The sequence below is a fragment of the Passer domesticus genome, chromosome 29 (assembly GCF_036417665.1).
Source record: "Passer domesticus isolate bPasDom1 chromosome 29, bPasDom1.hap1, whole genome shotgun sequence".
Taxonomy (NCBI): Eukaryota; Metazoa; Chordata; class Aves; order Passeriformes; family Passeridae; genus Passer; species Passer domesticus.
This window is the reverse complement of record NC_087502.1, coordinates 5,623,962-5,639,749: the sequence shown is the minus strand read 5'-3', so window position 1 is coordinate 5,639,749 and position 15,788 is coordinate 5,623,962. Positions and strand designations below refer to the sequence as shown.

Below are 15,788 nucleotides of genomic sequence, written 5' to 3'. Positions count from 1 at the left end.
CTCCCTTGGGTGACCTAGAACTGAACTGAATCCCCCCCAAAATGGGGATCCCCAAATGCCTGACCTAGAACCGACCCCCCCCAATGGTCCGGTGATCTAGAACACCCCACCCCCCACCCCCCAAAAAATTTTGGGGGTCCCTCCGACCCCCCCCACCCATTGGTGCACCTAGCACCGCCCCTCCCCCACCCCTCCCCAGCCCCCCCAAAGGACGAGAGCCAGGGCCGCGTTTTGGGGTCACACGGGCGGTTCTAGAGCGGCTCGGGGGGGCTCGGGGGGGGCTCGGGGGGGGCTCGGGGCAGGGTGAGGATGAGGAGGCTCGAGGCCAGGAGGAAGGCGCCGGCCGCCAGGAAGGACACGGTGAAGTCGCCGGTGACGTCGCGCAGCCAGCCTGGGGGAAATGGCCGCGTTGGGGGGTCTGGAACCCCCGAAATCGGAGGTTCTAGGTCACCCAACCCCATTGCAACCCACTGTAAATCCCCCAAAATGGGGTCATGGGGGGTTCTGGGTCACCCAACCCATCCATGACCCCCAACCCACCCTTGGGTGCTCCCCAATGGGTTCTGGGTCACCCAACCCCTCCATGACCCCTAACCCACCCTTGGGTGCTCTGCAATGGGTTCTGGGTCACCCAACCCATCCATGACACCCTCAGCCCACCCTTCGGTGCTCCCCAATGGGTTCTAGGTCACCCAACCCATCCATGACCCCCCAGTCCATCCTTGGGTGTTCTCCCAATGGGTTCTAGGTCACCCAACCTATCCATGACACCCTCAGCCCACCCTTGGGTGCTTTCCTAATGGGTTCTGGGTCACCCAACCCAAGTGGGACCCCACCCAAGGTTTGGGTGCCCCCCATGTTGGGTTCTAGGTCAGCCAACCCAACTGGAACCCCCACCCAATTTTTGGGTGCCCCCCATGTTGGGTTCTAGCTCACCCAACCCATCCATGACCCCCCAGCCCACCCTTGGGTGCTCCCCAGTGGGTTCTAGCTCACCCAACCCCTCCATGATTGCTTAGCCCACCCTTGGGTGCTCCCCCAATGGGTTCTAGGTCACCCAACCCAACTGGAACCCCCACCCAAGGCCTGTGTGCCCCCCATGTTGGGTTCTAGGTCACCCAACCCATCCATGACCCCCCAGCCCACCCTTGGGTGCTCCCCATGTTGGGTTCTAACTCACCCAACCCAACCCCAAACCCCACAGGTTCTAGACCGCCCAACCCCCACTCCTCCCCCCCTTTCTCCCACCCCCCACCGCGTTCTGGGCCCCCCAGCGCCCCCGTACCCGCCAGGGGCGGCCCCAGCAGGGACCCCACGCTCTCGAACATCTGCATCGCCCCGATGGCCAGCGCCGCCCGCCCGGCCCCGACCACCTCGGCCACGCCGGCGAACTGCAGCGGCGCCACGGCCCCGGCGCAGCCCCCGTAGGCCGCCGCCAGCGCCGCCAGCGCCCCGAAACTCCTGCCGAGGGGCAGCGCCAACGCCGCCAGCCCGGCCAGCGCCGCCCAGGCCGCCAGCTGCCGCAGCAGCGCCGCGCCGGGCCGCGCCGCCAGCCAGCCGCCCGCCAGCCGCCCGCCCCCGTCGAGCGCCGCCATGGCGGCCACCACGGCGGCGGCGCGGTCGCCGTCGCAGCCCAGCTCCAGCGCGCGGCCCGCGCCGTGCACGAAGGGCACGAAGTAGCCGGCGTCGAGCAGGGCGAAGGCCGCGGCGTAGCGCAGGAAGGCGCCGTGCCGCAGCAGCCACGGCAGCGCCCGGAGCCCGCCGGGGGGCTCGGGGGGCTCCGGAGGGGCGCGGGGCGGGCGCAGCAGCGCGGCGGCGGCCACCAGGTGCAGGGAGACGGCGGCCAGCAGCAGCAGGGCGCCGCGCCAGCCGTAGGCGTCCAGCGCCAGCGGCAGCAGCGGGGCCAGCGCCAGCCCCGAGACGGCGGCGCCCGAGACGGCGAGGCCGGTGGCCAGCGCGCGGCGCCGCGGGAACCAGCGGGACACGGCGCCCAGCGCCGGCGTGAAGGCCAGCGACCAGCCCAGGCCTGCGGAGACGGGTCTGGGTCAGGCGCCGGGGCACGGGAGGGTTGGGGGCGTTCTGGGTCATTCCATGGGGTCAGGGGAGGGGTCTGGGTCATTCTAGGGGTCAGGGGAGGGGTCTGGGTCATTCCATGGGGTCACGGGAGGGTTCTGGGACATTCTATAGGGTCACGGGAAGGGTCTGGGTCAGGCTATGGGGTCATGGGGGGTTGGGAAGGTTCTGGGTCAGGCTCTGGGGTCAAAGGAGGGGTCTGGGTCAGGCGCCGGGGGCACGGGAGGGGTCTGGGTCATTCCGTGGGGTCACAGGAGGGGTCTGGGGTCACGGGAGGGGTCTGGGTCAGGCTCTGGGGTCAGGGGAGGGGTCTGGGACATTCTATGGGGTCACGGGAAGGGTCTGGGTCAGGCTGTGGGGTCATGGGGGGTTGGGAAGGTTCTGGGTCAGGTTCTGGGGTCACGGGAGGGTTCTGGGTCATTCTATGGGGTCACGGGAAGGGTCTGGGTCAGGCTGTGGGGTCACAGGAGGGCTGGGAGGGTTCTGGGTCAGGCTCTGGGGTCACGGGAGGGTTCTGGGTCATTCTATGGGGTCACGGGAGGGGTCTGGGACATTCTATGGGCTCACATGATGTTTGAGAGGGTTCTGGGTCATCCTATGGGTTCAGGGGAGGGTTCTGGGTCAGGCGCCGGGGTCACGGGAGGGTTCTGGGTCATTCTATGGGTTACACAAGGATTTCAGGGTTCTAGGTCATTCTATGGGGTCATGGGAGGGTTGGGAAGGTTCTGGGTCAGGCTGTGGGGTCACAGGAGGGTTCTGGGTCATTCTATGGACTCACGTGATGTTTGGGAGGGTTCAGGGTCATTCTATGGGCTCACGGGAGGGTTGGGAGGGTTCAGGGTCATTCTATGGGGTCAAGGGAGGGTTCTGGGTCAGGCTCTGGGGTCCCGGGAGGGTTGGGAAGGTTCTGGGTCATCCAGTGGGGGGGGGTCACACGAGGATTTAAAGGTTTGAGGTAATTCTATGGGGTCGCATGGTGTTTGAGAGGGTTCTAGGTCATTCTAAGGGGTTACTTGAGGTTTGGGAGGGTTCTGGGTCATGCTATGAGGTGGAAGGAGTGAGGGTTTGGGTTCTAGGTCACTCTGTGGGGTTACACAAGGGTTTAAAGGTTCTGGGTCATTCTGTGGGGTGGGGGGACATGAGAGTTTGAGTTCTAGATGATAGTATGAAGTTGGGGGGTTCTAGGTCACCCTTTGGGGTTAGACGGGTTTTTTTGGGCTCTAGAACATTCTACTGAGTGTGGGCGCCTCAATGGTTCGGGTTCTAGGTCACCCTATGGGGTTAAGCGAGAGATTCTGGGTTCTAGAGCATTCTACTGCATGTGGGGCTGGGGTTCTAGGTCACCCTATGAGATGGAAAGTGTGAGGGTTCAGGTTTTGGGTCCCCAGTCCCTCCCAATCCCCTCCCAGTCCCTCCCAGTCCCTCCCAGTCCCCCCCAGTCCCCTCCCAGTCCCTCCCAGTCCCCCCCAGTCCCCTCCCAGTGCCTCCCAGTCCCCCCCAGTGCTCCCAGTGCCCCCAGTACCTGTCAGCCCCCCCAGGCTCAGGTACAGGTGCTCCAGGCGGGTGGCGAAGGCTCCCAGGAACAGCCCCGCCCCCGCCAGCGCCCCCCCGGCCATGGCCACGCCCCTTGGGCCGAACCGGGCGCTCAGCGCCGCCGCCAGCGGGCCTGGGGCGCCATGACCCTTACTGGGAGCACTGGGATTGCCCCGTCTGCCCCTCCCAGTGCCCCCAGTGCCCCCAGTGACCTCCCAGTGCTCCCAGTGCCCTCCCAGTGCTCCCAGTGCCCTGAACTGGGCGCTCAGCGCCGCCGCCAGCGGGCCTGGGGTGCCATGACCCTTACTGGGAGCACTGGGAGCACTGGGATTGCCCCGTCTGCCCCTCCCAGTGCTCCCAGTGCCCTCCCAGTGCTCCCAGTCCCTCCCAGTGCCCTCCCAGTGCTCCCAGTGCCCTGAACTGGGTGCTCAGCGCCGCCGCCAGCGGGCCTGGGGCACCATGACCCTTACTGGGGGCACTGGGAGCACTGGGATTGCCCCGTCTGCCCCTCCCAGTGCCCCCAGTGCCCCCAGTGACCTCCCAGGCCCTCCCAGTGCCCTCCCAGTGCTCCCAGTGCCCTGAACTGGGCGCTCAGCGCCGCCGCCAGCGGGCCTGGGGTGTCACAGCTTACTGGGAGCACTGGGAGCACTGGGATTGCCCCGTCTGCCTCTCCCAGTGCTCCCAGTGCCCTCCCAGTGCTCCCAGTGCCCTCCCAGTGCTCCCAGTGCCCTGAACTGGGCGCTCAGCGCCGCCGCCAGCGGGCCTGGGGTGCCACAGCTTACTGGGAGCACTGGGAGCACTGGGATTGCCCTGTCCGCCCCTCCCAGTGCTCCCAGTTCCCCCCAGTTCCCTCCCAGTGTTTCTAGTGCTCCCAGTTCTCCCATTCCCCCAGTTCCCCAGTCCCTCCCAGTCCCTCCCAGTCCCTTCCAGTTCCCCCAGCGCTCTCCCAGTGTTCCCAGTACCCCCAGTGTTCCAAGATCCTCCCAGTCCCACCCAGTGCTCCCAGTGCTCCCAGTGCCCCTGAGTGAATTTCCCAGTGCCCCTGAGTGAATTTCCCAGTGCTCCCAGTGCCCTCCCAGTGCTCCCAGTGTTCCAATGCCCTGAACTGGGCGCTCAGCACCGCCGCCAGCGGGCCTGGGGTGTCACAGCTTAATGGGAGCACTGGGAGCACTGGGATTGCTCCGTCTGCCCCTCCCACTGCTCCCAGTGCTCCCAGTCCCTCCCAGTCTCTCCCAGTCCCCCCCAGTCCCCGCACAGCGCCCCCTGCTGGCCGCACCTCCGAGCTGCAGCGCCGCTAGGGGGCAGGACCCCACCCAGGCGGCGGCGCGCGCCGGGGCCCCGAAGGCGCCCCCTAGCGGCGGCAGGCAGAGGCCGAGCGCGCGCGCGGAGCCGCTGACGAGCGCCACCTGCAGGAAGGCGGCGGAGAGCGCCGGGAGCGCGCCCGGCGGGAACGGGCAGCGGCCCGCCAGCGTGAGGGGACACCGAGGGGACACCGGGACACCGAGGGGACACCGAGGGGACACAGGTACACAGGGGGACACGGGGACACCGGGGGGACACGGGGATACCGGGCTGTGGGGGTCAGGAGGTCACAGGAGCGCGCCCGGCGGGAACGGGCAGCGGCCCGCCAGCGTGAGGGGACAGCGAGGGGACACCGGGACACCGAGGGGACACAGGGGGACACGGGGACACCGGGGGGACACGGGGAGACAGGGACAGTGAGGGGACACCGGGGCAGTGAGGGGACACCGGGACAGTGAGGGGACACCACGCTGTGGGGTCACAGGAGCGCGCCCGGCGGGAACGGGCAGCGGCCCGCCAGCGTGAGGGGACAGCGGGACAGTGAGGGGACACAGGTACACTGAGGGGACACGGGGACACCGGGGGGACACGGGGATACCGGGTCAGTGAGGGGACACCGGGGCAGTGAGGGGACACCGGGGCAGTGAGGGGACACCGGGGCAGTGAGGGGACACCGTGCTGTGGGGTCACAGGAGAGCGCCCGGCGGGAACGGGCAGCGGCCCACCAGCGTGAGGGGACAGGGGGACAGTGAGGGGACACCGGGACAGTGAGGGGACACGGGGGGACTCGGGGACACCGGGGGGACACCGGGACACCAGGGGGACACAGTGAGGGGACACCGGGCTGTGGGGTCACAGGAGCGCGCCCGGCAGGAACAGGCAGCGGCCCGCCAGCGTGAGGGGGGGACAGGGACACTGAGGGGACACAGGTACACAGGGGGACACGGGGACACCGGGGGACACGGGGATACCGGGGGACACGGGGATACCGGGTCAGTGAGGGGACACCGGGCTGTGGGGTCACAGGAGAGCACCCAGCAGGAATGGAGACTGGGCTGCCACCGTGAGGGGACACTGAGGGGACACCGGGACAGGGAGGGGACACCGGGACACCGGGGGGACACAGGGACACCGGGGGGACACCGGGACACCAGGGGGACACAGGGAGACAGTGAGGGGACACCGGGCTGTGGGGTCACAGGAGTGCGCCCGGCGGGAACGGACAGCGGCCCGCCAGCGTGAGGGGACAGCGAGGGGACACTGAGGGGACACCGGGACACAGGGGGACACGGGGACACCGGGGGACACGGTGGGACACGGGGATACCGGGTCAGTGAGGGGACACCGGGCTGTGGGGTCACAGGAGAGCACCCAGCAGGAATGGAGACCGGGCTGCCACCGTGAGGGGACAGCGAGGGGACACCGGGACACCGGGGTGACACGGGGGGACACCACCAGTGAGGGGACACCGGGACACCGGGGGGACACTGGGGGGACACGGGGACAACGGTCAGGGGGTCACAGGAGCGCACACGGAGGGGAGGGGAGCGGCACCGGGGGGGGACCGAGGGGACACCGGGACAGTGAGGGGACACCGGGGGGACAGCGGAGGTCACGGATTTAGGGGTCACAGGGGGTCACAAGAGGTCAGGGGGGTCACACGGGGGTCAGAGGTGACCCAGGAGCTTTGGGGGGGGGTCCCAGGGGGGTCCCCAAAGTGCAGCAGCCTGGAAATAAAAAGGAGCCGGGATCACGGGGGGGCAGGGACCCAAAATTCTGGGGGGACACAGAGGTCAGGGGTCAGCACGGGGTCAAGGGGGGACCTTGGTGGGGTTTGAGGGGGGGTCTTAGTGGGTCTGGGGGGGGGTCCCAAAGGATTGGGGGGGTCCCGGGGGGGGGTCCTTTGGGGATTGGGGGGTCCCGGGGGGTCCCGGGGGGGGTCCAAGGTGATTGAGGGGTCTCGGGGGGGGGGGTCTCAGTGGGTCGGGGGGGGGGTCCCAAAGGATTGGGGGGGGTCCTGTGGGGGTCCTTTGGGGGAGTCCCGGGGGGGTCCCATTTGATTTGGGGGTTCAGGGGGGGTCCCAGGGGATTGGGAGGTCCCGCGGGGGGGGGGGGGGGGTCGTCTCAGTGGGTCTGGGGGGTGGAGTTCCAGGGGACTGGGGGGTCCGGGAGTGTCCTTTGGGGGGGTCCCGGGGGGTCCCAGTGTCCGGTCCCGCTCCGTACCTGGCGCAGCTCGGGGACAGCTGAGGGGAGGAGGGATGGGAGGGGGGGGCGAAGTCCCCTGGAGGGGGGCGGGGGGGGTCACCCGTGTCCCTATGAGGGGGGGAGGGGTCGCTGTTAATTAATGATCGATCCATCCCCCCCCCCCCTCCCCCGCCGTGCAAAGGGCGGGCCGGGGGGCGGGGCCTCCTGCCATTAGCCCCGCCCCTTTTTTGCCCTCATCCAAGATGGCGCCGCCCACTTGCCCTCATTCAAAATGGCGCCCGCAGTTAAACCCCGCCCCCTCCTTCTTGCCCTCACTCAAAATGGCGGCCGCAGTTTAACCCCGCCCTTTTTGCCCTCACTCAAAATGGCGCCGCCATTGATTCCCATTCACCCCCCTGCCCTCACCAGAGATGGCGCCGCGGCTTCAAGCCCCGCCCCCGAAGCCCCGCCCCCCGCGCGGGGCACGCCGGGAGCGGGGATTCCCCAGCTCGTGAGGCGCGGGAAGCACCGGAGGTACCGGGGAGGCCCCGGGGGGGAGTCGGGGGGTCCCGGGCGGGTTTTGGGGGGTCCCGGGGGTCCGTGGTCCCGGGGGGTCCCGGGGCTCGTGAGGGGCTCGGGGCTTCGGGGGATGCCCCCAGCCCTGAGCGCTCAATGGGGGGGGTCCCCATCCTGAGGGGAGGGGGGGAGGGGCGCCCCAAAAACGGCGAGGGGGGGGGGGGAGGGTCCACAAAATGGGGGGGGGGGGGGCCCTGAGGGGCGTCCCCCAAATTTAACCCGAATTTCGCCCAAATTTCACCCAAATCGGGCAAAATTTGCTTCCGGAATGGGGAGGGGGCGTGGCTTGATTAAGGAGGCGTGGCTTATGTTAATTTGGCGGGATCCCAATTAATTAACAAGCCCCCAATTTTTGGGGTCCCCCCCCCCCCCCCAGGGGTCCCGCGGGGCCGCCCCTCCCCCGCCATGGCCGAGGAGCTGGAGCCGCTGCTGGAGGGGGAGGGGTTCCTGGACCTCTGGAACATGTGAGCGAATTTGGGGGATTTTGGGGCTTTTTGGGGTTTTTGGGGGGTTTGGGGTCTGTTGGGGGGTTTGGGATTTTTGGGGGGATTTTTTGGGGGGGGTTTTTGGGGGGGTTGGGGATTGCTGGGGGGAATTTTGGGGTTTATTTGGGATTTTTGGGGCTTATTTGGGATTTTTGGGATGATTTTGGGATTTTTGGGGCTAATTTGGGATTGTGGGTGGGATTTTGGGTTTATTTGGGATTTTTGGGGCTTATTTGGGATTTTTTAGGGGGCATTTCTCTGGTTTGTTTGGGATTTCTTTGGGATGATTTTGGGGATTTTTTTGTGGGGATTTTTGGATTTATTTGGGATTTTTGGGATGATTTTGGGATTTTGGGGGGGATTTTTGGGGAGATTTCTGAGTTTACTTGGGATTTTTGGGGTTTATTTTGGATTTTTGGGATGATTTTGGGTTTATTTGGGATTTTTGGGGGGGATTTTGGGATTTATTTGGGATTTTGAGTGATTTCTGGATTTATCAGGGTATTTTGGGGTGAGTTTTGGGTTTATTTGGGATTTTTGGGGGAGATTTTTTGGTTTGGTTTGGAATTTTTGGATGAATTTTGCGTTTATTTGAGACTTTTGTGTATTCGGGAAGGATTTTGGGGTTCATTTGGAATTTTTGGGTTTATTTGGGATTTATGGGAGGATTTTTAGGGGTTTTTTGGGGTTTTTTTAAAATTTTTAGGGGGATTTTTGGGTTTTTTGGGCAGGTTGGGTTTTTTGGGAGGATTTTTAGGTTTTTTGGGAATTGCTTGGGGAGGGGTTGGAGTTTTTTTGGGCTATTTTTGATTTTTTTGGGTGACCTTTGACCCCCTGCAGGCTCCCCAATAACATCAACTCCATGCCCGAGGATCTGCTGGAATGGGTGAGCACCAAAAACTGGGGGAAAAAATTCCAAAAATTGGGAAAAAATTCCCAAAAAAAACCCCCCAGGGGGGGTGGGGAGCCCCAAAAGGGACAGAGGGGTTCAAAATTCCTCCCAAAAATGGGAATTTTTTGCCCCAAAATGGGATTTAGGGGTTCTGAGATCCCCCAAAAATGAGATTTTTTTGCTCTAAAATTGAATTTTTTTCCCTTAAAATGATCCCAAGTGTCCCAAAAGCCCCAAAATTGGGATTTTCCCCCCAAAAACAACCACAAATGCCCCCAAAATGATCCCAAAATTCTCCAAAATTGAATTTTCCCCACCAAAAAAGGATCTCAGATGCTCCAAACCCCACAAAATGGTCCCAAAATCGCCCAAAATTTGGATATTTCCCTCATAATTCCCCCAAAAATTTGATTTTTTTTTCTCCTCCAACAAAATCCACAACCCCAAAAATCTGGAATTTGCCCGCCAAAAATCCCAAAACCCCAAAAATTTGGATTTTCCCCCTCAAAATTCTCCAAAAACTTGGATTTTTCCCCCAGAATTCCAAAAAAGTTTGAAATTTTCCTCCCAAAATTCTCAAACCCAAGAATTTGGATTTTCCTCCGAAAAGTCCCAAAACACCCCAAAATTTTGGGGTTTTTTCCCCAAAAAAAAACCCAAAAATTTGGGTTTTCCTCCCAAAATTCCCCCACAAAAATTGGATTTTCTCTCTAAAATCCCCCAAATTTTTGATATTGTCCTCCTCAAAATCCCAAAATTTTGATTTTTCCCCATAAAATCCCCCAAAAATTTGAATTTTCCCTGCAAAACCTTGGATTTTCCCCCTCTCAAATTTTGATTATTGCCCCCAAAATTTTGATTTTTTTTTTCCCCCAAAATTTGGATTTTTACTCCCCAAATTTTGATTTTTTTTGCCCCAAAATTTGGTTTTCCCCCCCAAATTTGGAATTTTGCCCCAAAATTTGGATTTTTGCCTCCAAAATTTTTGATTTTTGCCCCAAAATTTTGGTTTTTTTGCCCCAAAATTTGGATTTTCCCCCCAAATTTGGATTTTTGCCCCCCCAGCAGCTGAGCCCCCCGGAGGCGGGGGAGGGGCCGGGGGTGGGGGAGGGGCCGGGGGTGGGGGAGGGGCGGGCGCTGCCCCCGCCCCCCGCGGAGCCCCCGCCCCTCCCCCCCTCGGCCGTGGTGCCCTCCACCGAGGACTACGGGGGCGAGCACGACTTCCGGCTGGAGTTCCGCGAGACCGGCACCGCCAAGAGCGTCACCTGCACCGTGAGTCACAGATTGGGGTGAAAAAAACGGGATTTTGGGCAAAAACGGGGAGAAATGGGGAAAAATGGGGAAAAACGGGGGTAAAAATGGGGGTAAAAATGGGGAAATCTGGGGATAGAATGAGTTCTGGCTGGAATTCTGGGAGACGGGAACGGCCAAGAGCGGCACCTGCAGCGTGAGTCACAGATTGGGGCCAAAAACCGGGATTTTGGGCAAAAATGGGGAGAAATGGGGAAAAATGGGGAAAAACGGCAAAAATGGGGTGAAAATGGGGAAATGCGGGGGGGAAATAACGAGTTCTGGCTGGAGTTCTGGGAAATGGGGACGGCCAAGAGCAGCACCTGCAGCGTGAGTCACAGATTGGGGCCAAAAACCGGGATTTTGGGCAAAAAAGGGGAAAAATGGGAAAAAACGGCAAAAAATTTGGGTAAAAAAGGGGAAATCGTGGGGGGAGCAATGAGGTCCGGCTGGAGTTCCGGGAAACGGGGACGGCCAAGAGCGGCACCTGCAGCGTGAGTGGGAATTGGGGTGAAAAACGGGGATTTTGGGTAAAAACGGGGAGAAAATGGGGGAAAACGGCGAAAAACGGGGGTGAAAATGGGGAAATGGGGGGGGAATAACGAGTTCTGGCTGGAGTTCTGGGAAATGGGGATGGCCAAGAGCGGCACCTGCAGCGTGAGTCACAAATTGGGGTGAAAAACGGGGATTTTGGGCAAAAACGGGGAAAAATGGGAAAAAACGGGGAAAAATGGCAAAAATTTGGGTAAAAAGGGGGAAATCGTGGGGGGAGCAACGAGGTCCGGCTGGAGTTCCGGGAAACGGGGGACGGCCAAGAGCGGCACCTGCAGCGTGAGTGGGAAATTGGGGCCAAAAACCGGGATTTTGGGCAAAAACGGGGAGAATGGCAAAAAAAAGGGCAAAAAATGGGGAAAAAACGGGGAAATGCTGGGGGAAATAACGAGTTCTGGCTGGAGTTCCGCGAGACGGGAACAGCCAAGAGCGGCACCTGCAGCGTGAGTTGGGATTGGGGTGAAAAACGGGGGATTTTGGGCAAAAATGGGGAAAAAACGGCAAAAAAAATGGGAATTTGGGGAAGAAAATGGGGAAAATTGAGGAAGAAATGGGGGAAAATGAGAATAATGGGAACAGCAGGAACAGCCAAGAGCGGTGCCTGCACTGTGGGTGGGAATTGGGGTGAAAAACAGGAAAAATGGGCAAAAAAATGGGGAAAAAAAGGGAATTTTGGGAGAAAAATGGGCAAAAAATGAGGAAAATGATGGGAAAAATGAGAATAATGGGGACGGTCCCCAAGAACAGCACTTGGACTGTGAGGGGGGTAAAATTGGGGTGAAAAACGGGGATTTTGGGCAAAAACGGGGAAAAAACGGCAAAAAAATGGGAATTTGGGGACGAAAATGGGGAAAAACTGAGGAAGAAATGGGGGGAAAATGAGAATAATGGGAACAGCAGGAACAGCCAAGAGCGGTGCCTGCACTGTGAGTGGGAATTGGGGTGAAAAATGGGATTTTGGGCAAAAACGGGGGAAAAAACGGCAAAAAATGGGGAAAAAACGGGGAAAAAAGGGAATTTTAGGAAAAAAATGGAGAAAAAGACACAAAAAATGGGGAAAGTGATGGGAAAAATGAGAATGATGGGGACGGTCCCAAGAGCAGCACTTGGAGTGTGAGGGGGGGAAAATTGGGGTGAAAAACGGGGGTTTTGGGCAAAAACGGGGAATTTGGGGTAAAAATGGGAAAAAACCAGGGAAAAATGGGTAAAAAATAATGGAAAAAGTGGGGAAAATACTGCCAAAAATGGGAATAATGGGAATGGCCAAGAGCGTCTCCTGCACCGTGAGTGGGAATTGGGGGGAAAAACGGGGATTTTGGGAAAAAAATCTGGGGAAAAGGGAAAATTGGGAATAAAAATGGGGAAAATGATGGCAAAAATGGGAATAATGGGGGAGAAATGGGAAAAGGAGGAAAAAATGGGAATGAAAACAGGGAGAATAATGGGGAAAAAAGGGGAAAATGGGGAAATCTGGAAAAAATGGGGGAAAAAGGGGAAAAATTGGGAAAAATGGGAATAAAATGGGAAAAATGGGGGAAAAAAGGGGGAAAATTGGGAAAAATGGGAATAAAACTGGGAGTAATGGGGGAAAAGGGGGAAAATTGGGGGAAAATGGGAATAAAAATGGGAGAAAAAGGGGAAAAATCAGGGAAAAAAGGGGAGAAATTGGGAAAAATGGGAATAAAACTGGGAAAAACGGGGTAAAAAAGGGGGAAAATTGGGAAAAATGGGAATAACATGGGAATAATGGGGGAAAAAGGGGAAAAATTGGGAAAAATGGGAATAAAATGGGGGAAAAAAAGGGGGGGAAATTGGGAAAAATGGGAATAAAATGGGAGAAAATGGGGGAAAAAAGGGGGAAATTGGGAAAAATGGGAATAAAACTGGTAAAAATGGGTAAAAAAGGGAAAAATAGGGAAAAATTGGAATAAAATGGGGGAAAACGGGGAAAAATTGGTGGGAAAATGGGAGAAAATGGGGGAAAAAAAGGGAAAAATTGGGAAAAATGGGAATAAAATGGGAATAATGGGGGAAAAAAGGGGGAAATTGGGAAAAATGGGAATAAAATGGGAGAAAATGGGGGAAAAAAGGGAAAATTGGGGGGAAAATGGTGGGGAAATGATGGGAATTGGGGGGAAAAGGGATTTTTGTGGGGTTTTTATGGGATTTTTGTTTGGGGGTGGAGTTTTATTGGGGTTTTTTGGCTTTGGGTTTGTTTTAATGTGGTTTTAAGGGATTTTTGTGGTTTTTTTAAGTTTTGTTATAATGTTTGATTTTGTTTGTTTCTGCTCTTATTTTTATGGGGTTTTTATGTGAATTTTTTTTTTTCTTTTGGGGTTAATTTCATGGGGTTTTTTGGGTTTTTATGGGGTTTTTTTGTTTATGGGTGGATTTTTATGGGGTTTTTTGCTCTGGGGGGGGTTCCCGGACCCCTCCCAGTAACTCCCAGTCCCCCCAGTACTCCCCCGGCCCTGAACAAGCTGCACTGGGGTGTTTCTATGGGGTTTCTATAGGGATTTTTGGAGTTTAATGGGGTTTTTATGGGGATTTTTTGTTTCTGGGGTTATTTCTATGGGATTTTTTTGGGGTTTTCTCTGCTCCCCGACCCCTCCCAGTGACTCCCAGTCCCCCCAGTACTCGCCGGCCCTGAACAAGCTCTATTGGGGTGTTTCTATGGGGTTTCTATGGGGATTTATGGAGTTTAATGAAGTTTTTATGGGATTTTTTTTGTTTTTATGGGATTTTTTTGTTTTTTATGGGATTTTTATGGGGTTTTTTGCTCTGGGGGGGTTCCCGGACCCCTCCCAGTAACTCCCAGTCCCCCCCCAGTACTCTCCGGCCCTGAACAAGCTCTATTGGGGTGTTTCTATGGGGTTTCTATGGGGTTTCCATGGGATTTTATGGGATTTTAATGGGATTTTTTGTTTCTGGGGTTATTTTTATGGGATTTTTTTGGGTTTTCTCTGTTCCCCGACCCCTCCCAGTGACTCCCAGTCCCCCCAGTTCTCCCCAGCCCTGAACAAGCTCTATTGGGGTGTTTCTATGGGGTTTCTATAGGGATTTATGAAGTTTAATGAAGTTTTTTATGGGATTTTTTTTGTTTTTTATGGGATTTTTATGGGGTTTTTTGCTCTGGGGGGGTTCCCGGACCCCTCCCAGTAACTCCCAGTCCCCCCAGTACTCTCTGGCCCTGAACAAGCTGCACTGGGGGGGGTTCCTATGGGGTTCCTATGGGGTTTCTATAGGATTTTTGTGGTTTGGGGTTTATTTTTTTGTTTCTGGGGTTATTTTTATGGGATTTTTTTGGGGTTTCTCTGCTCCCCGACCCCTCCCAGTGACTCCCAGTCCCCCCAGTACTCGAAGGCCCTGAACAAGCTGTTCTGCCGCCTGGCCAAGCCGTGCCCGGTGCAGGTGCGGGTGGGGGTCCCGCCCGCCCCCCGGGGCGCTGCTCCGCGCTCTCGCCGTCTACAAGAAATCCGAGCACGTGGCCGAGGTGGTGCGGAGGTGCCCCCACCACGAGAGGGCCGGCGGCGGCGGTGAGACCCCAAATGGGGGAGGGGGACCCCCAAAAATGGGAGGGGGGGACCCCAAAAATGGGGGGGGATGCCAAAAAAAATCGGGGAAAATTGGGGGAAAATTGCAGAGGTGCCCCCCACCACGAGAGGGGCGGCGGCGGCGGTGAGACCCCAAATGGGGAGGGGGACCCCGAAATGGGGAGGGGGACCCCCGAAATGGGGGGAAAATAGGGGAAAAATTGGGGGAAATTGGGGAAAAAATGGGGGGGAATTGGGGGAAAATGGGGGGAATAAGGAGGAAAAACTGGGGAGGGGAGAGCCCTGAAATGGGGAGGGGGGACCCCAAAAATGGATGGGGACCCCAAAAATGGGGAGGGGATCTTGAAATGGGGAAGGGGAAACCCCAAAAATGGAATGGGGACCCCAAAAATGGGGGGGGACTGGGGAAAAAATGGGGGGAAAAATGGCGGAGGTGCCCCCCACCTACGAGAGGGGCGGCGGCGGCGGTGAGACCCCCAGATGGGGGAGGGGGACCCCGAAAATGGGATGGGGGACCCCAAAAATGGGGAGGGGGAAACCCCAAAAATGGGGGGGAAAATCACGGAGAAATTGGGGGAAATTGGGGAAAAAATGGGGGGGGATTGGGGAAAAAAATGGGGGGAAAAATTGGGGGGAAAACGGGGGGGAAAAGTTGGGGGAAAATGGCGGAGGTGCCCCCACCACGAGAGGGGCGGCGGCGGCGGTGAGACCCCAAATGGGGAGGGGGACCCCGAAAATGGGATGGGGGACCCCGAAATGGGGGGAAAATTGGGGAAAAAATTGGGGGAAATTGGGGAAAAATTGGGGGGAAAATGGGGGGAATTGGGGGAAAATGGGGGGAATAAAGAGGAAAAACTGGGGAGGGGAGAGCCCCGAAATGGGGGAGGGGGACCCCAAAAATGGGATGGGGACCCCAAAAATGGGGAGGGGGGACCCCAAAAATGGGATGGGGATCTTGAAAATGGGGAGGGGGACCCCTAAAATGGGGGGGATTGGGGAAAAAATGGGGGGAAAATTGGGGGGGGAAAAGTTGGGGGGGAAATGGCGGAGGTGCCTCCACCACAAGAGGGGCGGCGGCGGCGGTGAGACCCCAAATGGGGAGGGGGACCCCGAAATGGGATGGGGGACCCCAAAAATGGGAGAGGGACCCCAAAAATGGGGGGGATTGGGGAAAAAATGGGGGGGGAATACCCAAAAAAAATCGGGGAAAAAATGGGGGGGAGATGGCGGAGGTGCCCCCCACCACGAGAGGGGCGGCAGCGGCGGTGAGACCCCAAATGGGGAGGGGGACCCCGAAAATGGGGAGGGGGACCCCGAAAATGGGGAGGGGGACCCCGAAAATGGGGG

General features: G+C 58.6%; 2 protein-coding genes across 2 annotated transcripts; one reads left to right on the top strand and one right to left on the bottom strand.

The window, feature by feature from the left end:
* Positions 1 to 190: 190 nt before the first annotated feature.
* Positions 191 to 8,075, bottom strand: LOC135287487 (monocarboxylate transporter 13-like). The gene is made up of 6 exons (XM_064400791.1): positions 8,059 to 8,075; positions 7,520 to 7,732; positions 4,883 to 5,118; positions 3,596 to 3,739; positions 1,286 to 2,026; positions 191 to 391 (listed from the first exon to the last, which is right to left on the bottom strand). The coding sequence occupies exons 1-6, from the start codon at positions 8,073 to 8,075 to the stop codon at positions 252 to 254; spliced, it is 1,491 nt and encodes a 496-aa protein (XP_064256861.1). The 3' UTR covers positions 191 to 251.
* On the top strand, positions 7,516 to 14,569 carry LOC135287486 (cellular tumor antigen p53-like). The gene is given in 6 exon segments (XM_064400790.1): positions 7,516 to 7,626; positions 8,045 to 8,132; positions 8,994 to 9,039; positions 10,111 to 10,317; positions 14,242 to 14,313; positions 14,315 to 14,569. Coding segments are annotated over 5 exon segments (639 nt in total). The 5' UTR covers positions 7,516 to 7,626; positions 8,045 to 8,073.
* The last annotated feature ends 1,219 nt before the right edge of the window (positions 14,570 to 15,788 follow it).

What these genes read in the sequence shown, in the direction of transcription:
- LOC135287487 (XM_064400791.1), bottom strand. An exon ending in AGCGGCGCTGCAGCTCGGAG is followed by an intron (nt 3,740 to 4,882) that starts GTGCGGCCAGCA and finishes ATGGCGCCCCAG; the next exon opens with GCCCGCTGGCGGCGGCGCTG. An exon ending in GAGCCTGGGGGGGCTGACAG is followed by an intron (nt 2,027 to 3,595) that starts GTACTGGGGGCA and finishes CCGTCTCCGCAG; the next exon opens with GCCTGGGCTGGTCGCTGGCC.